The 26,421-nt window shown below is 41.5% G+C and overlaps 1 protein-coding gene and 1 pseudogene across 1 annotated transcript; both read right to left on the reverse strand.

Moving 5' to 3' along the window:
• Positions 1–570: 570 nt before the first annotated feature.
• On the reverse strand, positions 571–6,273 carry LOC133068663 (PRAME family member 8-like). Its single transcript, XM_061159755.1, has 5 exons — positions 6,241–6,273; positions 5,006–5,316; positions 4,075–4,647; positions 2,604–3,090; positions 571–822 (listed from the first exon to the last, which is right to left on the reverse strand). Exons 1-5 carry the CDS (start codon positions 6,271–6,273, stop codon positions 571–573), a joined length of 1,656 nt encoding a protein of 551 aa, XP_061015738.1.
• A 7,743-nt stretch (positions 6,274–14,016) lies between these two features.
• Positions 14,017–14,115, reverse strand: LOC133041147 (U6 spliceosomal RNA; annotated as a pseudogene).
• Positions 14,116–26,421: the final 12,306 nt, after the last annotated feature.

Raw genomic sequence — 26,421 nt, forward strand, 5'->3', positions numbered from 1 at the left:
GAAGATCATTTTCCCCATATTACTCTCATGTATATACATGGCCTTTACATAAAATAGCATTAAAGTGGATTCTACTCAAGTGACATTCTATTTTTTTTAAATTTTTTTTCATTTATTTTTATTAGGGTTAGGGTTAGGATTAGTTACATTTTATTTTTTTTCCATTTATTTTTATTAGTTGGAGGCTAATTATTTTACAATACTGTAGTGGGTTTTGCCATACACTGACATGAATCAGCCATGGGTGTACATGTGTTCCCCACCCTGAACCTCCCTCCCACCTCCCTCCCCATCCCATCCCTCTGGGTCATCCCAGTGCACCAGCCCCGAGCACTTTTAAACATAAACATGATGAAAAAGAATATATATGTGTGTAACTGAGTCACTTTTCCCTAGAGTTAAGATGAGACACAATAATTCAACTAAAATTATTTTTAATTGTGTGTTTAAATTGTGTTTATTTTTAATTGTGTGTTTAAGTAAAAACACAATGATTTAACTATACTTCGGTAAAAAGTTTTTTTGAAAAACCTGGGACTTCTGTGGTGGTCCAGAGTTTAAGAATCTACCTTACAATGCAGGGGATGCCAGTTCAACCCTGGCCCAGGAATACGTCTCACGCCGCAGGGTAACTAAGCCCGTGAGCGGCAACTGCTGAACCCACGGGTGGCAGCTGTTCAGCCTGTGGGCTGGAGCCTGTGCTCCAGAACGAGAGACGCACCGCAGCGGAGGCCCGGGCACCGCGAGGAGGGGCAGCCGTGTGCACCGCAGCTCGAGGAAGCCTGCAGCAGGGAAGACCCAGCGGAGCCGAAACAAAGCAGTCTGTCGATCAGAAAACTGGTCTCTGGAGAAAGCTCATGGGCTGACATGGAGCTCTACAAGTTGGTCATTCCTGGGTATGCGGGAATCTGGGGGATGTTCAGAAGGGCCTTTCCTGCCTGAGCTGTCCTCAGTTGTGCCAAGGAAAATCAGAGACGGACACGGGGTTAAGTGTTGAAGACAAATTCTATTCAGCGTTATGACAATGGATGGCCAATGGGCTTCTTTTGACATTCCAAATTTGATAGTTTTGCACACAGTTAGGAAAAGCCAGCATGATAAAATATTTGTTCAGAATTCTCACCTTACAGATATAAAAGCCCTTTTAGGAGTAACTTGCATTTATTGCTCTGTTTCTTTGAGATGTAATTGTTCTACCTGATCTTAGGTGCTTATGACTTTGTAAACAAAGATGAAGGATTTATCTTTTTCTTTCTAGCTTATTCCTCTAGAATTTGGCTTGTCCAGTTCCCTTGTGGACTTGATGAATTACTGTCACCAGACGACAATTGATTTTCACTAATCATTATTTGATTTGTTCTAACTTGTTTTCAAATTGTTTATGTCTTGTGCCTCTCTTCACTGTATTATGAATTTATAAATGTAATGAGCTTTATACCTTTTAACCCATCTACTTTATAAAATTAGTGTTTCCTGCACTACCCAATGGGAACCCAGGCTTCTTACACAGCTAAATACCTCGAGGCCATCAATCATATCTAAAACCACAGAGAGAATATTTGTAATAGTACATATTTAGAAATGAGAAGAGGGAACAAGGGAAAATATTTTCTGCATCATTATTGACTAGTAAGACAGGAGATCCAGAGAATCTTAAGATATATTTTATAATGAATCTGCAGCTGATTGAGGGAGAGAGTAGGGAGCTGAGGATAAAAATGGCCAACTATAAGTTATATGGTGTATATTGCAGACATTTTATTATACATCTTGATATGCTGATGTCAAAACATGGTCTACTAATATTCCTCGATAGGGAAGACCAATAATAGGTATGGGAATAAAATGAAACTCTTATTGACATGGCTTAGCCTTCAAAAGACATACTTCTGAAATGTGGTATAAACATAACAAAACCATGTTTCATGCCTGTATGATTTTAGTATTTTTCTCATAGGAATATGCATGTAAGTACCCACTCTTGACAGGGATGTGCTGTTGAGGACCACTGAGTGTGTTTCCTTTGCTGTTTGTATTAGCCCACAGAACTAAGTAAGGAAACCAGGAAGAAAAAAGATAACTAGGGAATGATGTAGTTTCAGATCATAGGCAACAGAGTGCTTCCACTCCACCAGTAACTGGAGATCCATGAGATGTAAATACAGAAAGCAGAATAATATCATGGACGGCATTTATCATTTACACTGAAGGTCTCTTTATTTCTGACCATTTCTACAACTGTGCATACAGAAATAACTTGAACATGTGTGTCTCAGACTGAATCTTCCAGAAATTCAGTTTCATATTTGACTCTATAAACACATCTCTAAAAAACTCATGACAACTCCACAAGTCAACACACCCTTTTGGAATCCCGCTCCCTTGCTGGATCACATTTTCTAAATCACACTGAGCTAATATCAGAAAGCAGAGCTGTGTTTTCCCTTCATAATGGATGTATGTCCTAGATTTCAGTTTTCAAGTGTCCAGGAGAAAGCTTCTGATAGAAGCAACCGACTAGGCAGGGTATTACAGAATTATGTGTTGGGACTCAGGTGACCACACATGTCATCACCACAGTGAGGACAGGGGCTGGGGCTAACCCAGATCTTCCTGGGACGTTCTAAGTCTGTAAGGATCACCCTCAGCTCAGCCTTTATCTGAGCAAGTCTCTCCAAGTGAAGGACACCCAGAGAGCTGTAACTCTCCTGAGGGGCCGGATAAAGCTCTAAACTTAAATCGGGGAGCCTGTCAGTGTGACGCAGGAGACTCTCCAGGATGGCCATGGAGATGAGGTTTCCACACATGCTGAGGCTCCTGAGCTGGGAGCAGCGGCTCAGGGCAGGCAAAAAGGCCATGAGGTGGATGTCCGTGATCCCACACAGATTTAAGTCCAGTTCTTCCAGAGTGCCTGCAACTTTCTCCAGCAGAACTAGAAGGAGCTCGGGACTAAAGTCTGTCAGGGTAACACCACTAAGATTCAGGCCCTTCAGCTGACAGAGTTTTGGACACCAAGACAGATGGGTCAGGTCTGATTCTGTAAGCAGGCAGTTGGTGATTGAGATGTTGTCCAAGGGGGTCTTCAAGCACCTGGGGGGAAAAAAAACAGGCAATTAGATCAGGGAAACCAAAGTGGCAGGTGAGTCCCAGAGGAGAAGTCAATGATTGGCCCAAAGCTGACAAAGTTCAATATCCAGAATGCCCAGGCTCATTCTAGGCTGAGTCCTGCCATTTTCTTAGTGTGACTGGATCACATTCACATGATCTTGAAAGCCATCTTTCCTCACCTGTCAAGCAGAGTACAGTACACTCTACTTCCTTAGCAGGATGAATGGAGATAATGGAATGCACTGGAACATGATCAGAGGAGAGTGGGACACAAAGTGTCCATCAGGGTGGACATCGCTGAATGTTAGTTCTGGGAGATGAGATAAAAAATTCTTTTCATTTAGATTGCCACTCTGTGGGTGAGCTGCAGGGGCATATACCTCTGGCCAGGTGAGGCTCTTGGAATACATGCAGAAACAAAAGAGCCCACATGACGCCTTGGGGCTGCCCGTCTTTAGGAACTCCCAGCCCTATGACATCTAGAAACTTTCTATCATTTTTTATATTCTTTCGGCTCTGCTTCATTACTATCATTTCCAGAACCATGAATTTCCCATGTATTAATTACCTTATATGCAACAAAAGGCCACCTGTTACTGACTTGGCCTTTAAAACAGGCTCCTTGTGGTCCCATATTAGCGATCACAGAGTTTCTTTTCACAGCACTCAGGCTGATGTGATTTTACCTCTTCAATGCCCCCTTCGCTTACCTATTACATAAATCTTCAGAACAGAGAAATCTCTCCCCAAAGAAGAAATCACATACACACCTGCACTACATCTATGCCCCCTCATTTGTGGGTTTCCAGCATGGAGTCCCTTTCCAGAGCTTCTGTAACAGATTCCCCCCAGCTGGATTGCTGTACTTCTGAAATACTGTGTTTCACGGTGGAGCAGCAGATGAGACACTGCCCTTGATATTCTACCATTGTTTCCACTGTTAATCAGCCACTGGTGGAGCCTCACCTGAGCATCTGATCCAGACGGCCTTCAAGGAAAGATGGAGCTTCCATACGGAGGTCCCGGAGGTCCCTCAGCCGGAGGATCTGAGAGGTCAATTGCAGAAGATCCTGATGGTCCTGCTCCTCAACAGCAGACCCACGAATGCGGGAGAAAATGAGACTCTGAACGTTGCTCATCTGACCCAGGAGAGGAGCAAACTGGGCCAGGGTCGACAGTTTCTGTGTGAAACTCAGTTTCACCTTCTGTACACAGTCCAGCTTCACCATCCTGAGAACTTCCTTCATATTTTCCTTGGACATTGAAATAATCTTCATCTTCTTACAGCACAGGTGTATGGAGGCTTTTCGTTGCTCCACCCACCTGAAGAGGTAGGTGAGGAATTTCTCCAGGGGCTTTTTCTCAAGACAAAGTTCTATGTACACTTCTAAGGGAGTCAAGGCGTGCCTTATCCTGGACATGTCCTCAGCCACTGGAGCCAGCAGTGAGCTTGAGGGCATGTGGTCCTTGCCTCCAGACCACATGTTCCAGAAGTCCTGGCCGGTATTCCTTAAGTCCAGCACTCGCAGCTTGCACCTCCTGTGGGGAAACAGCAGATGGGTGGGGTGAGATTCTCCAAAATACACATTGAATGAACCCACAGCCTCAGAGTTGAGGCAACATTCCAGCTCCCCATCTGCACTCTTTCTTCACACTCCTGCTCTCACCTGCTGGTGTTTCTTTCCTCTCTTGCTCCCTCACCCCCAGCTATTTTTCCTCTTCCATCTTTCCTATTATATTTTTGTAAGGGATTTCCCAAACTGATCTCAGCAATTCTCAAGGCCTCTGAACTTTTTCAGAAGCCTCTGGTCCACCGCATGGTCATTCACTCTGCCTTTCACCAGGTGTCTCTTCCAGGACATCCAAGACCCTGCCAGGCTCCCTGAATCCAACTCACCTGGGGTGAACCTTCTGGGCAAGCAGGACATCAAGGCCATCCAGCACTGCTTGTAAGGTTCTTTGGTGAGGCTTTTGCATCAGGCCCCCCAGAGGCAGGCGGGCAAAGGGCCAGGCAGGCACCATGGCCTTCAGGGTCTCCCTGCGTCGGCCAAAAACAGCAGCCATGAAGACTGGTGGGTAGAGCTCTCTGGGCAGACACTCCAAAGCGGAGATGGCTGAGGGCTCGTCTCTCAGCAGGCCAATTGCTGCCAAGATCACAAGTCTGGGAGGGTTGTGAACACTCATCCTGAGTCTTCTCTGATTGGAATCCTGGGAAACAGCAAGAGGACAAGGCATCCTTCTCAGAACAATCGTAATCATCAGGATAGTCTCTCTCCCCACACATCAGAGAAATCAAATCAGGACCACAGCCATTGCTCTGGCAATGATGAACCAGAATGGAAGAACTCTGTGTGTCTGGATTCCAGTCTGGGTTTGTGGCCATAAAGCCAGAGCTCTCCCCATCCTGCCACTAGAGCAAGAATCTAACAAGTTCCTGGAAGGAACAAAGCCAACCGGTGGCTCATCCATTTCCATCCACTGCTTTCCTTAATGCATTTCCCTCTTGCATATCTGCACCAGGAGACTGAAAAAGCTGACTCCCTTTGTTTTTATGGTGAAGAAAATAAACTATCACTTACAGCCCAAACCATGGGGACAGGAGTTCATGTATAACACAGCTTCCATCCCCAGGTCCCAACTTAGCTGGGAATGATTAAGGAGATACTTGTAAAGGGAATGCAATTTGTGTACAGAGTAAAAACCTTAAATGTCAAGAAATAGCATTCCAAACAGATGTCTTTAAAAAGAAAAACTGCTAGTTAAGACTTTTAAATAATATAAGCACAAACCAAAATGGATGTGAGGCAAAAACACGCGTTGAGGCAAAAAGATAGATTTGAATTTAACAAAAAGAAGAGAAAAAGGAAAGCTCTCCATGCCATGTCAAACTGCATTCTACCATTCACTGCATGCTGGCTGTTGGCAGAACATCCCTCACAGAGGTTAACTCACCAGGTCTGATGTGGTCGGGGTGGGGGTGCTGCTCAGACCTCAGACTTCGGGGAGAACACAAGGAGTGACTCCAGAGTGAGAAGCTTCTGTGTCTATTCTTTGGTGCTTGGGCATTTTATGGAACTTTTTAACCACATCTGCCCTCCTTTCAACTGCTAACCTCCAATCAGTAGGCATTACCTGATTGGATTCCAGAGTGTCCCTCAGGTTCATCCTGATTGGGTTACTGCCAGTCTCCAGATGAATTGACTATGATTCGTAAAAGAGAAAGAATTGGGGGAGGGGGAATCTAGGACATATTCATTGCTTCACTCCACAAAGTTGGTTGAGTTTTGCTAATATGGCCAGTGAAATAAAAAGACGCTTACTTCTTGGAAGAAAAGTTATGACCAATCTAGATAGCATACTAAAAAGCAGTGACATTACTTTGCCAACAAAGATCTGTCAAGCCAAGGCTATGGTTTTTCCAGTGGTAGTGTATGGATGTGAGAGTTGGACTATAAAGAAAGCTGAGCACCAAAGAATTGATGGTTTTGAACTGTGGTGTTGGAGAAGACTCAGTCATGTCCAACTCTTTGTGTCCCCATGGACTGCAGAATGCCAGGCTTCCCTGTCCTTCACCATTTAATGAAGTCCATTGTGTCAGTGATACCATATAATCATCTCATCCTCCATTATCTTCTCCCGCCTTCAATTTTTCGCAATATCAGGCTATTTTCCAATGACTCAACTCTTCGCATTAGGTAGCCAAAGTATTGGAGCTTCAGCTTCAGCATCAGTCCTTCCAAAGAATATTCAGGGTTGATTTCTTTTAGGATTGACTAGCTTCATCTTGCAGCCCAAGGGAATCTTAAGAGTCTTCTCCAATTCCACAGTTCGAAGGCATCCATTCTTTGTTGCTCAGTGTTTTTTATTATCCAGATCTCAAATCCGTATGTGAGTACTGGAAAAGCTGTAGCTTTGACTAAATGGGCTTTGTCAGCAAAGTAATGTCTCTGCTTGTCAATATACTGTCTAGATTTGTCACTGCTTTTCTTCCAAGGGGTAAATATCTTTTAACTTCATGGCTGCAGTCCCATTCCACAGTGATTTTGGAGCCCAGGAAAATAAAGTCTGTCACTGTTTCCATTGTTTCAGCATCTATTTGCCATGAAGTGATGAGACTGGATGCCATGATCTTTGTTTTTTGAATATTGAGTTCTAAGCCAGATTTTTCACTCTCCTCTTTTACTTTTATCAAATTTAGTTCCTCTTCACTTTCTGCCATTAGGTTGGTTTCATCTGCCTATATGAGCTGATTGATATTTCTCCTGGCAATCTTGATTACAGTTTGTGCTTCATCCAGCCTGGCATTTCACATGATGTACTCAGCATAGAATTTAAATAAGCAGGGTGATAATATACAGCCTTGATGTACTTCTTTCCCAATTTGGAACCAGTTCATTGTTCCATGTCCGGTCTAAGTGTGGTTTCTTGACCTGCATACAGGTCTCTCAGGAGGCAAGTAAAGTTGTCTGGTATTCCCATCTCTTTGAGAATTTTCCACAGTTTATTGTGATCCACACAGTCAATAAATGTGCTTTGGTGTAGTCAATGAAGCAGAAGATGTTTTTCTGGAATTCTCTAGTCTTTTCTAAGATCCAATGAATATTGGAAATTTGATCTCAGGTTGCTCTGCCTTTTCTAAATCCAGTTTGAACGTCTGGAAGCTCTCAATTCACATACTGTTGAAGCCTAGCTTGATGGATTTTGAGCTTTACCTTGCTACCATGTGAAATGAGTGCAATTGTGTGGTAGTTTGAATACTCTTTGGCATTGCCCCTCTTTGGGATTGGAATGAAATTGACCTTTTCCAGTCCCGTGGCCACTGCTGAGTTTTCCAAATGGGCTGACATATTGACTGCATCACTTTAACAGTCTCATCTTTTAGAATTTGAAAGAGCTCAGCTAGAATTCCATCATCTCCACCATCTTTGTTGATAGTGAAGCTTCCTAAGGCCCACTTGACTTTGCTTTCCAGGATGTCTGACTCTAGGTGAGTGATCATACCATCATGGTTATCTGGGTCATTAAGAAAATTTTTGAATAATTCTTCTGTGTATTCTTGCTACCTCTCCTTAATATCTTCTGCTTCTTTTAGGTCCATACCATTTCTGTCCTTTATTATGCCCATTTTTGCATGAAATAATCCCTTGTTATTTCTAATTTTCTTGAAGAGATCTCTAGTCTCTCCTGCTCTATTGTTTTCCTCTATTTCTTTGCATTTTTCACTTAAAATGGATTTCCCATCTCTCCTTGCTATTTTCTGGCACTATGCATTCAAATGGATATATCTCCTTTGCCTTTCATTTCTCTTTTTTCTCAGCTATTTTTAAGGCCTCCTCAGAAAACCAATTTGCCTCTTAGCATTTTTTTTCTTGGGGATGGTTTTGATCAGCACCACCTGTACAAAGTTACAAACCTCTGTCCATAGTTCTTCAACGACATTATCTATTAGATCTAGTCCCTTGAATCTATTTGTCACTTCCACTGTATAATCATGGGTCTTCCCTGATAGCTCAGTTGGTAAGTAATCTATCTGCAATGCAAGAGACCCAGTTCAATTCCTGGGTCCAGAAGATCCACTGGAGAAGGGAGAGGCTATCCACTCCAGTATTCTTGGGCTTCCCTTATGGTTCAGCTGATAAAGAATGTACCTGCAATGTGAAAGACCTGGGCTTGATCTCTGGGTTGGGAAGATACCCTGGAGAAGTGAAAAGCTCCGCAATCCATTATTCTGGACTGGACAATTCCATTGACTGTAATGTCCATGGTCTCAAAAAATCAGGCATGACTGAGTGACTTTCACTTTCACTGTATAATCATAAGCAATTTGATTTAGGTCATACCTGAATGGCCTAGTAGTTTTCCCTACATTCTTCAGTTTGAGTCTGAAGTTGGCAATAAGTTCATGATCTGGCCACAGTCATCTACCGGACTCGTTTTTGCTGGCTTTATAGAGCTTCTCCATGTTTGACTTTGAGGAATATAATCAATCTGATTTTGGTATTGACCATCTGGTGATATCCATGTGTAGAGTCTTCTCTTGGGTTAATGGCAAGGGTGTTTGCTATGACAGGTAGGTTCTTTTGACAAGATTCTGTTAGCCTTTGCCTGCTTCATTTTGCAAGGCCAAACTTGCCTGTTACTCCAGATTTCTCTTGACTTCCTACATTTTCATTCTAGTCCCCTATGATGAAAAGGTCATCTCTTTTTGGTGTTAGTTCTAGAAGGTCACATAGATCTTCATAGAACCATTCAACTTCAGCTTTCTGCATTAATGGTTGGGGCATCAGTACAGTTCCATCACTCAGTCGTGTCTGACTCTTTGTGACCTCATGGATTGCAGCATGCCGGGTTTCTCTGTTCATCAGCAACCCCTGGAGCTTACTCAAACTCATGTCCATCATTGCACATGTCCATGGTTGGGGCATAGACTTGGATTATTTTGATGTTGAATGGTTTGCCTTGGAAAGGAACCGAGATCATTCTGTCATTTTTGAGACTACACCCAAGTACTGCATTTCAGACTCTTTTGTTGACTAGGAGAGCTACTACATTTCTTCAAAGAGATTCTTGCCCTCAGTAGTAGATATAATGGTCATCTGAATTAAATTTGACCATTCCTGTCATAGCTGAAAGATTGAGAAGGACCCCTCCAATTGTGAGACCACATAATTGTTGGGAAATGCTGTGATGTTAGTGGAAATGTGGAAATTTCTAAATTCAAGATGGGGATGTTCCTCTGGGATCACAGTTACAATGAGATCCACAAGCAGAATGTTTTAAAGTTGAAATGCATTTTCTGAAAATAACTCGAGGCCCAATATGGAAGCTACAAAAGTGGTCAGCCTCCAAGTTGGTCATCCTTGAGTATGTGGGAATCTGGGGGATATTTGAAGAATGCTTCCTGCCTGAGCAGTAATCAGCTGAAGGAATTGTTTCCAAGGAAAATCAGACACAGACACAGGTGTAAGTGGCTACATCAAGTTTTATTTAGGACAACAATAATACAGACAAAGATACCCTAGCATTTCGGGTCATCCAAATTTAACAGATTCAGGTGGCAGGGACTCACAACTCAGAAGCAGTGTGTTTCTTGGCTGATAATTTCCTATGAGGAGGAATCAGGTCTGTGAAGGGTCTTGGCTGAACCAAGCTAAGAGATTTTTTGCTGAGGGCAGCCCAGCTGAACTGGATACTAATAGTGGGCAGTGAGGAAGTTTGATCAGATTCTTGGGGAGACCAGATATCAAGAGTGGGATTTCTTGCTGAACTGACTACTGACTTAGAATTATTATTCAAACTGGATTTTACAAGGAAGCCCTCAGATAATTTGAGGAGAAGGATCATGAGCCTGAATAAATTTTGGTGAAACAATGCTTTCCTTGCCTCACTTCTGCAACCCAGTGAGCAGGTGCATCTAGCGGGGACTCAGTAGACATTCTCCCTCAGTTCCACTTGTGGTCTTCTCCTACACTTTCCTCTGGGGACAAATATTTCATTTGCCTTATCAGTAAACAAAGGCTATTGCAGCCAAAAGGCCATCACCCACTGCAGCCCCCAAGACAGTGTGCCCTGAGGGCAGTTCAAGGAGCACATGAAGGTCGGTGTCCTGAGATGATTACCGTGAATGTCACATGGATGACTTCAATAAGCCCAGACTCATTAAAAAAAAAAAAAAAAAATAAGCCCAGACTCTTGCCTCTGTCAATACATTAAAAAAGAAAGGAAGAAAGAAAGAGAGAGAAATTCCCTGATGGTCCAGTGGTTAAGAATCCACGAGTCAGTGCAAGGGATAGAGGATGGATCCCTGGTCTGGGACGGTCCCACAGGCTGTGGAGCAACTAAGCCCAAGCTCCACAAGCAACAGACTGGAGCCTGGGAGCCTGACTACTGAAGTGCACACACCCTGGGGTCATGCCCTGTAATGAGAGAAACCACCAAAATGAGAAACCAATGCTTTTCTACTGGAAAGTGGCCCCTCCTCGTCACAACAGGAGAAAGGCTGTGCTTAGCCAGGAAGACCAAGCACAGCCAAAATAAGAACATTTTAAAAATTAGAGAAATAAATAAATAAAATTTAAAATGCATGAAAATTAGTGAGATGTACCACTTTTATCATGTGCAACAATCTTTTGATATTTTCTGATTTTTTTTTAATACCAAATGATCTTGTCTACTGTGGCTCTCCTTATAACTTTTTTTTTTTTTTCCTCCTTATAACTTTTGAACAGTTCCTTAGAGCTATCTGAGAAGCCACCTTTCTGGCTATAATCTGCAGTCACCAAATAAAACATACGTCTCACGTGTTAGGCTGTGTATTTGTCATTTGATGTGCTCTTCCGAGTCTTTTCCCAATGTACATGTCCTGGCCGCACTCACCTGAGTTCCAGGAGTTAGATGGAAACTGTCAAGGAAAACATTAGCCACCCCCTGAAAGTAGAGGGATATTTTATTTGGTGGCAATATTTAGAACCCAAGCCCAAGAGACAGAATCTCAGCAGTTCTGAGAAAACTGCTCCAAGAAGGCAAGAGGGGGGCTCAAGTGATAAAGTTTGTAAAAAGGAGAAGGTAGTCTGAACATCAAAGATTGTTGTTCAGTCACTCAGCCTGTCTTTGCAATTCCATGGGCTTCGGAAACAAAAATCAGACATCAAGTGAAGGAGTTTAGCATGCTACATATGGGAAGATGCAAGCCTCTGGGCTCATTGAATTCATTCCTTTCATATGCACCTCAGCTCTCTGGGGCCAAATCCTATTTCCTTGTTCATCTTAAGGAGTGGTAGATGCACCAGATGGCTGCTTCTTTCACCCCCTGAACTCCTCAGCAATCACCCTTGCGAGTGGTGACATGTTGGACTGGAGGTCTGGGAGCCCTTATTTGGACTCCAGAAACCTCTGATGATTGTGTCATTTCTTGTTTATTGAAATGACAAGAGATGTTTTCATTTCACAAAACTTTCTGTGTATTCTACTCAATATTATTGTGAACCTAAAACTGCTCCAAAATATAATATTTACTCTCAAAACTATCCTTGCAAGCCTTCAGGCTCAATATTTTATTGATCTACATATTTTTTTAAAGAAACAATTCTTGTTCATTTATGGTTAAAAGCAGTTTTTAAATCTCATTTGTTTTTTTGAGTCTTCTAAGAAAGTACAATATTTTTAAATTAACCACATGCCTTCTTAAAAATACTATATTGCCTCAATAACTTTTAGAGTAATTTGTATACAAACCACTGTGCAAATATTTATACTCAATGATATTACCAGAAGACACTATTTTTTAAATATTTACTTATTTAATTATTTGGCTGCCCTGGGTCTTAGTCATGCACCCATTATCTTTGATCTTCCTTGTGAACCTGTGTGTGGGTATTGTTTGTGTGTATGTCTCTGTGTGTATGTGTTCATTTGATTCCAACTCTTTGTGACCCCATGGACTGTATGTAGCCCACCAGGCTCCTCTGTCCATGGTTTTCCAGGCAAGAACACTGGAGTAGGGTGCCATTTCCTTCTCCAGGGGTTCTTCCCAATCCAGGCATAGAACCCACATCTTCTGTGTTCCTGCATTGGCAGGCAGATTCTTTGCCACTGGGCCACCTGGAAAATATGAGGGATCATTTAGTTGTGGCATGCAAACACTTAGTTGCAGGATATGGGATCTATTTCCCTGACCAGGGATAGAGCCAGGGACCACTGCATTGGGAGCATGGAGTCATACCCACTGGATCACCAGGGAAGTTTCAGAACAGCAAGGTTTATTGAAAATTCTGAAGTATACAGTCCTGATTACAAAACTGATTTTTATTCTGAGGTGCTGTGGACAGCGCAGCAGGTAGGGATTGAAAGTGGTCGATGCACAGTTTGGGAAAAAGAAATTAGAGACAGAATTAAAATTTCAAAGATGGAACTAAGGGACTCAAGACCTCTTGGATCAAGAGCCCTGTTCTTCGAAGCCACATCACCTTTACTTAGTGTCTTGGCATGCAAGAAGTATCTGTTGTACTATGATAAAACCGGTCTTGTGTCCCCAGTCACATCTCCCATTTTATTGATTACTTTGGACCATCTTTGTTATTATTTTACACAAGGGGTTCACCCAACTGGAGTTCATAGACCCACATATGCTTTGGAAAAACATCTTGGTGTGTGCACAAGCAGCGTTCTGAAATTTCACTGACCTGGCATCCCAAGGTCCACACTAAGCTATTCCTCAGCTTAGCAGGGCATGATGAACCCAACTAATAAACCCGATGTACTTTTGTTTAGATTATAACTTTTTGCTATATTTTGCTTTTATTCTATTCCCATGCGGTTTTTCTCGTGCCTTAGCTAGAGCAACAGGCGGCTGACTATTAACCCCTGCGCTCTGGTCTGATCTAAGGGCGGCTGGCCTAGAGACCTGAGGCTCAGGATGTCTATCACTGAAGATGAATCCAGTCTCTCCCACTCCCTCCTACCCCCAGCTCCCCCCGCACTGCCAAATGGACCACCCTGGATGAATCCTAATTCATTGGTGACTACATGTAATATGCGGGTCCAATTTCACTACCTAGGTTTTGCTTTCCTCTCTTGTAAGCAACAAGAGTTAAGTTCAAGGGATGAAGACTCATGCTATTCATGAGGAGGGAGAAGATTGTTAAAAAAAAAAAAAAAAAATATGGAGTGCTTACATAATAATGAGCTCTTACTCAACAATCCCAGAACCAAGCCCTCAACAGGCAATATCTCATTTTGTGAAAGTCACAAAGTCGAGTCCGACTCTTTGTGATCCCATGGACTATACATACAGTCCATGGAATTCTCTAGGATACTGGAATGGGTAGCCCTTCCCTTCTCCAGTGGATCTTTCCAACCCAGGGATCTCCTGCATTAATTCTTTACCAGTTGAGCCACCAGGGAAGCCCCCAAAATATGGAACGCTTCATGAATTTGTGTGTCATCCTTGCACAGATAAACTTCTCTGTATTGTTTCAATTTTAGTATATGTTGTGCCCAATTGAGCACAGATATCTCATTGGATCCTACAAAAAATCCCATAAACTGTATGTGCATCATTATATTCACTGTGGAGGAATCAAAGCTCTGCCTAAAGTCCTCCCAGCCTTATATCCCCTTTCATCACAGAAAAAAAACTATTGCAGCCTCTTAATCCTTAGCAGGGAAACTTTATTTGGCTGCATTTGTATAGACACACTGTGAGGGTTAAATTCATATGTCAACTTCACTGTGAGTTGAGATGCCCAGATCACAGGACTAAGATTAATTCTAGGAGGATCTGCAAGGGAATTCCTGGAAGAGATTAGCATTGAAATCAGTAATTGAGTCAAGACATCAGCCCTCACCAATGTGGTGGGCATCACTTTATCCTCTGGGGGCTTGAATGGAACAAGGGCAACTGTTCTCCCTCTCTGTCTTCCAGGCCATGAATACTGGAGCTTCTAGCTCTTGAACCTGGAAACTCCAGTATATACACAAGTGGCTCCCTGGTTCTCACAGCCTTTACTCTTGACAGAGCTACACCATCACTTCCATTGCTTTTCAATCTTCAGATTAGGTCTGAATTATACCATAGCATTTTCTAGTTCTCTAGGCAACAGACAGCAGATGGTGGGACTATCAGTTCAGCTCAGTCACTCTATCGTGTCCAACTCTTTGCAACTCCATGCACTGCAGCACGCCAGGCTTTCCTGTCCATCATCAACTCCCAGAGCTTACTCAAAGTCATGTCCATTGAGTTGGTGATGCCATCCAACCATCTCATCCTCTGTTATCCCCTACTCCTCCTGCCTTCAGTCTTTCCCAGCATCAGGGTCTTTTCCAAGGACTTAGTTCTGCACATCAGTGGCCAGAGTATTGGAGTTTCATGTTGAGCATAAGTTCTTCAGCTTGAATATTCAGGACTTATTTCCTTTAGGATTGACTGGTTTGATCTCCTTGCAGTCCAAAGGACTCTCAAGAGTCTTCTCCAACACCAAGTGGGAATACAGAGTCACCATAGTCGTGCCAGCCTCTTCTGAAACTATGTATGTGTCTGTACCAGGAGAATCTTGAACAACACATGGTTGAACTGCTCAGGGTCACTTAGATGAGGATTTATTTTTTAAACAGTAAGTTAGTTCTACATCTACAAAATCTTTTAGAACTAACACCCAAAAAAGATGTCCTTTTCATTACACGGAACTGGAATGCAAAGGTAGTAAGTCAAGAGATATCTGGAGTAACAGGCAAATTTGGCCAAGGAGTACAGAATGAAGCAGGGAAAAGGCTAGAAGAGTTTTGCCAAGAGAATGCACTGGTCATAACAAACACCCTCTTCCAACAACACAAGAGAAGACTTGACACATGGACATAACCAAATGATCAACACAAAAATCAGATTGATTATATTCTTTGCAGCCAAAGATGGAGAAGCTCTATAAAGTCAGCAAAAGTAAGACCTAGAGCTGACTGTGGCTCAGATCATGAACTCCTTATTGCCAAATTCAGACTGAAATTGAAGAAATAGGGAAAACCACTAGACCATTCAGATATGACCTAAATCAAATCCTTAATGATTATACAGTGGAAGGGAGAAATAGATTTAAGGGACTGGATCTGATAGACAGAATGCCTAATGAACTATGGACAGAGGTTCATGAGATGGTACAGAAGACAGGGATCAAGACCATGCCCAGGAAAAAGAAATGCAGAAAAAGCAAAATGGCTATCCGAGAAGGCCTTAAAAGTAGCTCTGAAAACAAGAGAAGCAAAAAACAAAGGAGAAAAGAAAAGGTATACCCATTTGAATGCATTGTTCCAAAGAATATCAAGGAGAGATATGAAAGCCTTTCTCAGGGATCAATGCGAAGAAATAGTGGAAAACAATAGATGGGAAAGACTACAGATCTCTTCAAGAAAACTCAAGATACCAGGGGAACATTTCATGCAAAGATGGTCTTAATAAAGGACAGAAATTGTGTGGACCTAACAGAAGCAGAGGACATTAAGAAGAGGCGGCAAGAATACACAGAACTATACAAATATGATCATTACTACCCAGATAATCACAATGGTGTAATCACACACCTAAATCCAGACATCCTGGAATGCAAAGTCAAGTGGGCCTTCAGAAGCATCGCTATGAACAAAGCTAGTGGAGGTGACAGAATTCCAGTTGAGCTATTTCAAATCCTAAAAGATGATATTGTGAATCCACTGCACTCAATATGCCAGCAAATTTGGAAAACTCAACAGTGGCCACAGGACTGGAAAAGGTCAGTTTTCATTCCAATCCCAAAGAAAGGCAATGCCAAAGAATGCTCAAGCTAGCACACAATTGCACTCATCTCACACGTTAGTAAAGAAATGCTAAAAATTCTCCAAACCAGGCTTCAACAATACGTGAACCATGAACTTCCAGATGTTCAAGCTGCTTTTAGAAAAGGCAGAGGAATCAAAGATCAAATTGCCAACATCAGCTGAGTCATCAAAAAAGCAAGAGAGTTCCAGAAAGATATCTATTTCTGCTTTATTGACTATGCCAAAGTCTTTGACTGTGTGGATCACAATAAACTGTGGAGAATTCTGAATGAGATGGGAATACCAGACCACCTGGCCTACTTCTTGAGAAATCTGTATGCAGGCCAGGAAGCAACAGTTAGAACTGGACATGGAACAACAGACTGGTTCCAAATAGGGAAAGGAGTACATGAAGGTTGTATAGCATCACCCTGCTTATTTAACTTATATGCAGAGTACATCATGAGAAACACTGGGCTGGATGAAGCACAAGCTGGAATCAAGATTGCCAGGAGAAACATCAATAACCTCAGATATGCAAATGACACCACCCTTATGAAAGAAAGTGAAGAAGAAGTAAAGAGTTTCTTGAAAAAGTGAAAGTGGAGAGTGAAAAAGTTGGCTTAAAGCTCAACATTCAGAAAACTAAGATCATGGCATCCGGTCCCATCAGTTCATGGCAAACAGATGGGGAAACAGTGGCTGACTTTATTTTTTTGCTCTCCAAAATCACTGCAGATTGTGACTGCAGCCATGAAATTTAAAGACACTTGCTCCTTGGAAGGAAAGCTATGACCAAACCTAGACAGTATATTAAAAAGCAGAGACATTAGTTGCCAACAAAGGTCTCTTTAGTCAAGGCTATGGTTTTTCCAGTAGTCATGTATGGATATGAGAGTTGGACTATAAAGAAAGCTGAGTGCTGAAGAATTGATGCTTTTGAACTGTGGTGTTGGAGAAGACCCTTGAGAGTCCCTTGGAGTGCAAGGAAATCAAACCATTCAGTCTTGAAGGAAATCAGTCCTGAATATTCATTAGAAGGACTAATGTTGAAGCTCAAACTCCAATACTTTGGCCACCTGAAGCGAAGAGCTGACTCATTTGAAAAGACCCTGATGCTGGCAAAGATTGAGGGCATGAGGAGAAGGGGACGACAGAAGATGAGACAGTTAGATGGCAACACCAACTCAACAGACATGAGTTTGGGCAAACTCCGAGAGTTGGTGATGGACAGGGAAGCCTGGCGTGCTGCGATTCATGGGGTCGCAAAGAGTCAGACACTACTGAGTGACTGAACTGAACTGAACATCATATGTAGTTGGCTGAATCTGAGGATGATTAGCTGAGGATAGGGAGAGAGGACTGTGAGTTATATGTAATGCGGCTGCTGCTGCTAAGTCACATCGGTCCTGTGTGACTCTGTGTGAATCCTAGACGGCAACCCACCAGGCTCCCCTGTCCCTGGGATTCTCCAGGCAAGAACACTGGAGTGGGTTGCCATTTCCTTCTCCAGTGCATGAAAGTGAAAAATGAAAGTAAAGTCATTCAGTCATGTACGATTCCTAGCGACCCCACGGACTGCAGCCTACCAGGCTCCTCCATCCATGGGATTTTCCAGGCAAGAGTACTGGAGTGGGTTGCCACTGCCTTCTCCGGTTATATGCAATACATAATTTATATTTCTTTTATATTCGAACATTCCAATTTTCAGACAAGCTAACCTTTGCTTTTCCAATAGGGAGGGACTAGAATTGGAATTGGAATTGTCAACCTATTCTGATATGACCAACCACCTAAAATGATAAAATTATAGAAGGTGGTATGGAAATAAAACCCATGTCAATTTTTTTTTTTTTTTTTTTTTTTACTATTTTAGCATTTTACTAAAAGATGTTGAATGTCTGGTCACAACTCAATTATATCTCCTCCTGTAACCTTCCTATAGTCACTCCTATATGACTGCTATATATCACTCCTATAATTGATTATATCGATTATAACTCCTCCTCCCTAACAGGCATGGAACGGTGAGAACCAGTCTCAATCTTGTTGGCAGTGTGCAAAACATCTTACAGAACTGAGGACCACACCTTTGGCAGTGAAGGACACACAAAGGCAAGAAACTGTGGCTTATACACCGACCGGTAGAAGCATGAAGAATACCCACGCCCAAGGTCATGGCCTGAGTCAGCCAGGAGAGCCCTGCAGAGAGCTCTTCGTTCCAACAGTTCATTGGATGCTGTGTTACCCTCTGTGTGTATTAATCCACTGAACAGCCAAAGAAATAGCAAGGAGGTAAGAGTTGCCCCAGGAGGCTTACGTGGTATCTCAGATGGCAGAGAATCTACCTGTAATACAAGAGACTGGGGTTCAAGCCCTGGATTGGGAAGGTCCCCTGGAGAAGGGAACAGCTACCCACTCCATGTTTAGGTCCATTTAAATTCACATTAAATGATATTGATCTCTTCCCTTGAAAAGGTGTGGTTTCAAACGACCTATCAGTAACACAACTGGAGCAGGTTAGTTCAAGAAATGCTAATACATGGGAAAACCACAGCATGAAAAGTGTTCCTAGGACAAATTTTGCATATTTGAATAAACCTTGTCAGAAATGGAGTATAAGACACATTGAATAAGTGTCACTGTGAAGGAGAGGAGAGGAATAGCATAGTGCCTAGAGGGAAATTAGAGTGCATATATGTATTTTTAAAAACTGTACAAAATGAGGTTTATCACTTTAAAGAATATTTAGAAAACCCAAAGAAAATAAGAAGAGAAAGTTAAGATCCAATTTAGAGAGGAAATAACTTATGGAGTAAGAACCCTGAAGAATCCTCTTAATGATAGAGTTTGGGACCCCTAGATAGCTTGATTCAAACAGAGAAATAAACTAAGAACTCACAGAAAATAGACAGGAAGATATCTGAGACCAAAAGTTTGTCAACCACTTTCTTGATGACATGAATGAAATAATATTTAAGGTTTTCTTTTGAATATGAACATAAGCGATGCTTTGAGTCATCTATCCCCTCAGAAATATGTGGCCTTAAGGAAGGTGATGATTGCAGCTGAATATCAGAGGATGCTTCTGTTGTTCCGAGAGGAAGAGCAACTGCATCTGGGGGCCCTGGAGACAGAAGTCAACCAGATTTGTGAAAAACTCAAGGAGAGTGTGTTCAGAATAACTAAGTACAGAGAAAGTCTGAGAGAAATGTACAGAGAGCTGACCGAGATGTGCCACAAACCAGACACGGAGTTGGTCCATGTGAGAAAGGAGGGTCCATCCACAGAGAGAGAAACACTCTTCTAGAGGAACTGCTGTGACACTGAAATATTACCTATCCAGACAGATGGTAACAAAATCAGCAAAATTCTGTGACCAGGAGCAAGTGAATTTTCTTGGCATAAATTTCACTATACATCCCCCTAAACCCTTGTCACTCTCTGCTGTTCACACCCTGAGGACACTGAGGTTTTTTCTGGCATCTAGCTAAGATATTTAGAACTGGTATCAATTTTAAAGCACTCTATAATGTGAAGAGTTGACTCATTGGAAAAGACCCTGATGCTGGGAGGGATGGGGGCAGGAGGAGAAGGGGACGACAGAGGATGAGATGGCTGGATGGCATCACTGACTCGATGGACATGGGTTTGAGTAATCTCCAGGAGTTGGTGATGGACAGGGAGGCCTGGCATGCTGAGATTCATGGGGTCGCAAAGAGTTGGACACAACTGAGTGACTGAACTGAACTGATAATGCATTTTACTCAGTTGTCTGTTTTACTTTAATTGTTATTAAAAATGGTGAGTTTTCTCCTTGAACATAGCATTGGGCAATGAGTGACATTGAAAACCCAGATGCTGATGCATCATGACGCAGACCCTTCCTGCCCTCTTTCCTTCCTTAATGTGTCCTGAAGAAGCCCATCGTGTTTTAGTTTAGGCTGTGTTATGAAGATAGCTTCTGAGTGTTCTCTAGAAAAGAATTAGAAAGCCATATCTTACACGCAAACAGGAATAGTAAAGAACATGAAAATGGATAGAACTCTCATGATTAACATGATCTTTTCTTTTTTGTGTTTCTTTGACAGGGCTTGGAAAATGTATTTGAAAGGCAAGTATACACTGATGATTTTTGATTTCTGAAAAATGTGTTATCTTTTTCATGAAGTGGATTCACCGTTGTTCCTTGGGACCATGGGGAATTGATTGGAGATCCACCCCCATCCCCAAATTCCAGGATAAGGAATCCTTAGTACGTAATGCCATAGTATTTGCAGAGAAATTCTAAGCATGTTCCTCTACACTTTGCCATCTCTAGTCAATTTACTACAACTAACATATTACAGTGCAAATTAAATGCAACATAAGTCATTCCCCGGTATGTGGCATTTTCAAGTTTGACCTTTTTGGAAAGTCGTGTCTGACTCTTTGAGACCTCATGGACGATATAGTCCATGGAATTCTCCAGGCCAGAATACTGGAGTGGGGAGCCTTTCCCTTCTCCAGGGGACCTTCCCAACCCAGCGATTGAAGCCAGGTCTCCCACATTGGAGGTGGATTCTTTACCAGATGAGCTACAAGGGAAGCCCAAGAAGACTGGAGTGGCTAGCCTATCCCTTCTCCAGTGGATCTTCCCAAGGAGTTGAATCAGTTGAATCAGGAGTTGAATCAAGGAGTTGAATCAAGGAGTCAATCATTGCTGATGGTTTCTTTCCCAACTGAGCTATGAGGGAAGCCCATATACCTGAGAACATGCTGACATTCTTGGCTTTGTTCCACCCACTCGCCCCGTCTTCTCCAACCTCAGCAAAATAAAACTTAGTGAAGGGATTTTTCTAGGATATCACAGAGGAAGCACCTACCCTAGTGAGTTGGAAGGTGAGAAAATTATGAAAGAAGCATATTCCCCACATGTGACAAGTGAGACTGTGATTTTGCTGATACTGAGTCACAGCGACTCAGCCTGTTCCATCACAGCAAGCTCCCTGCAGGCGGGACCTCACAGGGAGGTGCTTCCTGCTGCCCACCCAAGAGAAGTGACTCTCAGGACCAGGGCAGCCAGGTTGGATGTCGGTCACTTTGCTGGACTGACAAGAGTAAACATGTCTGGCCAGTGAGCACTTCTTTTTGACACAGAATGCATCCTTGATGACTACTTTCTGAGTGAAGTCTCAAAGGCTTAGCCTGAATTTCTTGCTGTCTGTAAAATGCCCAGGATCTTGGAATTGATGGAATTGAAGAAGGGAATGAAGTTCAGTGAGTGAAACCTTGGAATAATGTCTGAGAAAAATAGGAAAATTGAAATTTGAGATAATTTCTATTTAGTAAAAAATATGGCAACATTTTTATATTCTCATGTGAGTAGAATATATTGTATATGCAAATCACCAAAAGTAGGGGAATTCTGACAACATATCCTGGAGTGAAATTTGCTGTTTTGCAATGCTCACATGATTAGCCTTTGGTCTTTACATGGAAATGATGTCCTTTGTTACAAGACTGACTTGGCACAGATGCAGACGCCTCAGCCCATCAACCCAGAGCTCCCTTCCTGGCCTGTCTCTGGATTCCTACACATGCTGAACATCTACTGTACATATGGTAATCTGAGCCACCAGGAAAGCCTGGCTCTAGGTTTATCCACCTCAGTTCAAATGACTCAGTTCCACTTATTTTTTTATGGCTGAGTAGCATTCCATTGTATACATGTACTACTTCTTTATCCATTCATCCACTGATATCCATTGATACCTCGGTTGCTTTGGTTGCTTCCATTTCCTGGCTACTGTAAATAGTGCTGCAATGTTCATTGAGGTTCACGTGTATTTCTGAATTATTGCTTTCTCAGGACATATGTCCAGTAGTGGTATTGCTGAGTCATATGGTAGTTTAGTTCTGGTTCATTTATGCAATCAAAGCACACTGCATGCAATGTAGTTGAACCCTGAAAGCATTAAATGAAAGTAACCAGATATAAAAAGTCATAAATTGTGTGAACCCATTTAATTGAAACTATATAAAATGAAACTTCATGGACAATAAAAATGGATTAGAGGGGTGACATGAGATAGGGAGGGGAAATGGGGCATAAATATTAATGGGCACCAATTTCTTTCTGGAATGATGGATTTATTCTGGAATTAGAAAGTTATTTTTTCACAAAGTTTTGCATATTACTAAAACCCATTGAATTATATACTGTAATCTATGGTATGCAACTTTTATGTTAATAGAAGTATTACATTAGTTTAAAAAGAAAAGCAATTGATTATATTCTATGAAATACTTCATAATAAATTTTTTTAAAAAATAAAATTTAACTAATAAACTTATACATTCAACATGGTCATGCCATTTTATGAACATATTATCATTATGTACCATTAAGTAACAATGTGCTCAGAGATAGTCAGGTATCATCCTGAGGCCTCACATGAATTTTCAGAAAACAATTTCCTCAGAGGAGAAGTAAAAACAAATGGTCACAGAACTTGACATTCATGGAGACCCAAGGCAAAGGAAAGGCTTCAGAGGGAAGGAGAGGGAGGAAGGGAAGAAACTATACATGAGGGAACTCCTGAAAGCATCACAGAAGCTCACAGTGCCACTGTCTTAATCCAGGAAGATGCCAACTACCCAGAGGCCTTTTCACAAACTGAACTAAGGCCAGGGAATTGGTGAAGAGACTATGATGGTCGTTCACCTTCTTAGGAAATAGAGCAAATGCTTCTTCAGAATAAATACTGACCAAACCTGATTTCTAACATGGGAAAAAGTTTTCTATTTTGTTGCTCATAAAATACCTCATACTTTGATAGCCTCACATGTTTCATTGTATGTATTGGGTGACTTACATGTCTGGACTACACTCATTAGTTCTTTTTTTTTTTTGGGGGGGGGGGGTTTGTCATACATTGATATGAATCAGCCATAGATTTACACGTATTCCCCATCCCAATCCCCCCTCCCACCTCCCTCTCCACCCGATTCCTCTGGGTCTTCCCAGTGCACCAGGCCCAAGCACTTGTCTCATGCATCCCACCTGAGCTGGTGATCTGTTTCACCATAGTTAATATACATGCTGTTCTTTCAAAACATCCCACCCTCACCTTCTCCCACAGAGTTCAAAAGTCTGTTCTGTACATCTGGGTCTCTTTTTCTGTTTTGCATATAGGGTTATCGATACCATCTTTCTAAATTCCATATATATGTGTTAGTATGCTGTAATGTTCTTCATCTTTCTGGCTTACTTCACTCTGTATAATGGGCTCCAGTTTCATCCAAGTCATTAGAACTGATTCAAATGAATTCTTTTTAACGGCTGAGTAATATTCCACGGTGTATATGTACCACAGCTTCCTTATCCATTCATCTGCTGATGGGCATCTAGGTTGCTTCCATGTCCTGGCTATTATAAACAGTGCTGCGATGAACATTGGGGTGCACGTGTCTCTTTCAGATCTGGTTTCCTTGGTGTGTATGCCCAGAAGTGGGATTGCTGGGTCATATGGCAGTTCTATTTCCAGTTTTTTAAGAAATCTCCACACTGTTCTCCATAGCGGCTGTACTAGTTTGCATTCCCACCAACAGTGTAAGAGGGTTCCCTTTTCTCCACATCCTCTCCAGCATTTATTGCTTGTAGACTTTTGGATAGCAGCCATCCTGACTGGCGTGTAATGGTACCTCATTGTGGTTTTGATTTGCATTTCTCTAATAATGAGTGATGTGGAGCATCTTTTCATGTGTTTGTTAGCCATCTGTATGTCTTCTTTGGAGAAATGTCTGTTTAGTTCTTTGGCCCATTTTTTGATTGGGTCATTTATTTTTCTGGAATTGAGCTGCAGGAGTTGCTTGTATATTTTTGAGATTAATCCTTTGTCTGTTGTTTCATTTGCTATTATTTTCTCCCAATCTGAGGGCTGTCTTTTCACCTTACTTATAGTTTCCTTTGTAGTGCAAAAGCTTTTAAGTTTCATTAGGTCCCATTTGTTTAGTTTTGCTTTTATTTCCAATATTCTGGGAGGTGGGTCATAGACGATCTTGCTTTGATTTATGTCGGAGAGTGTTTTGCCTATGTTCTCCTCTAGGAGTTTTATAGTTTCTGGTCTTACATTTAGATCTTTAATCCATTTTGAGTTTATTTTTGTGTATGGTGTTAGAAAGTGTTCTAGTTTCATTCTTTTACAAGTGGTTGACCAGTTTTCCCAGCACCACTTGTTAAAGAGGTTGTCTTTTTTCCATTGTATATCCTTGCCTCCTTTGTCAAAGATAAGGTGTCCATAGGTTCGTGGATTTATCTCTGGGCTTTCTATTCCGTTCCATTGATCTATATTTCTGTCTTTGTGCCAGTACCATACTGTCTTGATGACTGTGGCTTTGTAGTAGAGTCTGAAGTCAGGCAGGTTGATTCCTCCAGTTCCATTCTTCTTTCTCAAGATTACTTTGGCTATTCGAGGTTTTTTGTATTTCCATACAAATTGTGAAATTCTTTGGTCTAGTTCTGTGAAAAATACCGTTGGTAGCTTGATAGGGATTGCATTGAATCTGTAGATTGCTTTGGGTAGAATAGCCATTTTGACAATATTGATTCTTCCAATCCATGAACACGGTATGTTTCTCCATCTGTTTGTGTCCTCTTTGATTTCTTTCATCAGTGTTTTATAGTTTCCTATGTATAGGTCTTTTGTTTCTTTAGGTAGATATACTCCTAAGTATTTTATTCTTTTTGTTGCAATGGTGAATGGTATTGTTTCCTTAATTTCTCTTTCTGTTTTTTCATTGTTAGTATATAGGAATGCAAGGGATTTCTGTGTGTTAATTTTATATCCTGCAACTTTACTATATTCGTTGATTAGCTCTAGTAATTTTCTGGAAGAGTCTTTAGGGTTTTCTATGTAGAGGATCATGTCATCTGCAAACAATGAGAGTTTCACTTCTTCTTTTCCTATCTGGATTCCTTTTACTTCTTTTTCTGCTCTGATTGCTGTGGCCAAAACTTCCATCACTATGTTGAATAGTAGTGGTGAGAGTGGGCACCCTTGTCTTGTTCCTGATTTCAGGGGAAATGCTTTCAATTTTTCACCATTAAGGGTGAAGCTTGCTGTGGGTTTGTCATATATAGTTTTTATTATGTTGAGGTATGTTCCTTCTATTCCTGCTTTTTGCAGAGTTTTAATCATAAATGAGTGTTGAATTTTGTCAAAGGCTTTTTAAGCCTCTATTGATATAATCATATGGTTTTTATCTTTCAGTTTGTTAATGTGGTGTATTACATTGATTGATTTGCGGATATTAAAGAATCCTTGCATTCCTGGAATAAAGCCCACTTGGTCATGGTGTATGATTTTTTTAATATGTTGTTGGATTCTGTTTGCTAGAATTTTGTTAAGGATTTTTGCATCTATGTTCATCAGTGATATTGGCCTGTAGTTTTCTTTTTTTGTGGCATCTTTGTCTGGTTTTGGAATTAGGGTGATGGTGGCCTCATAGAATGAGTTTGGAAGCTTACCTTCATCTGCAATTTTCTGGAAGAGTTTGAGTAAGATAGGTGTTAGCTCTTCTCTAAATTTTTGGTAGAATTCAGCTGTGAAGCCATCTGGTCCTAGGCTTTTGTTTGTTGGAAGATTTCTGATTACAATTTCGATTTCCTTGCTTGTCATGGGTCTGTTAAGATCTTCTATTTCTTCCTGGTTCAGTTTTGGAAAGTTATACTTTTCTAAGAATTTGTCCATTTCATCCAAGTTGTCCATTTTATTGGCATAGAGCTGCTGGTAGTAGTCTCTTATGATCCTTTGTATTTCAGTGTTGTCTGTTGTGATCTCTCCATTTTCATTTCTAATTTTGTTAATTTGGTTCTTCTCTCTTTGTTTCTTAATGAGTCTTGCTAATGGTTTGTCAATTTTGTTTATTTTTTCAAAAAACCAGCTTTTAGCTTTGTTGATTTTTGCTATGGTCTCTTTAGTTTCTTTTGCATTTATTTCTGCCCTGATTTTTAAGATTTCTTTCCTTCTGCTAACCCTGGGGTTCTTC

Source organism: Dama dama, chromosome 2 (genome assembly GCF_033118175.1).
Source record: "Dama dama isolate Ldn47 chromosome 2, ASM3311817v1, whole genome shotgun sequence".
NCBI classification, from domain to species: Eukaryota; Metazoa; Chordata; class Mammalia; order Artiodactyla; family Cervidae; genus Dama; species Dama dama.

Bases quoted from the DNA above. Each gene is read 5' to 3' on its own strand.
- LOC133068663 (XM_061159755.1), bottom strand. From the start codon at position 6,273: ATGAACCTGAGGGACACTCTGGAATCCAATCAG. The intron at 5,317-6,240 runs GTAATGCCTACT...GCTGTTTCCCAG, and splicing joins ACACTCTGGAATCCAATCAG to GATTCCAATCAGAGAAGACT. The intron at 3,091-4,074 runs GTGAGGCTCCAC...TTTTCCCCCCAG, and splicing joins CGTCTGGATCAGATGCTCAG to GTGCTTGAAGACCCCCTTGG.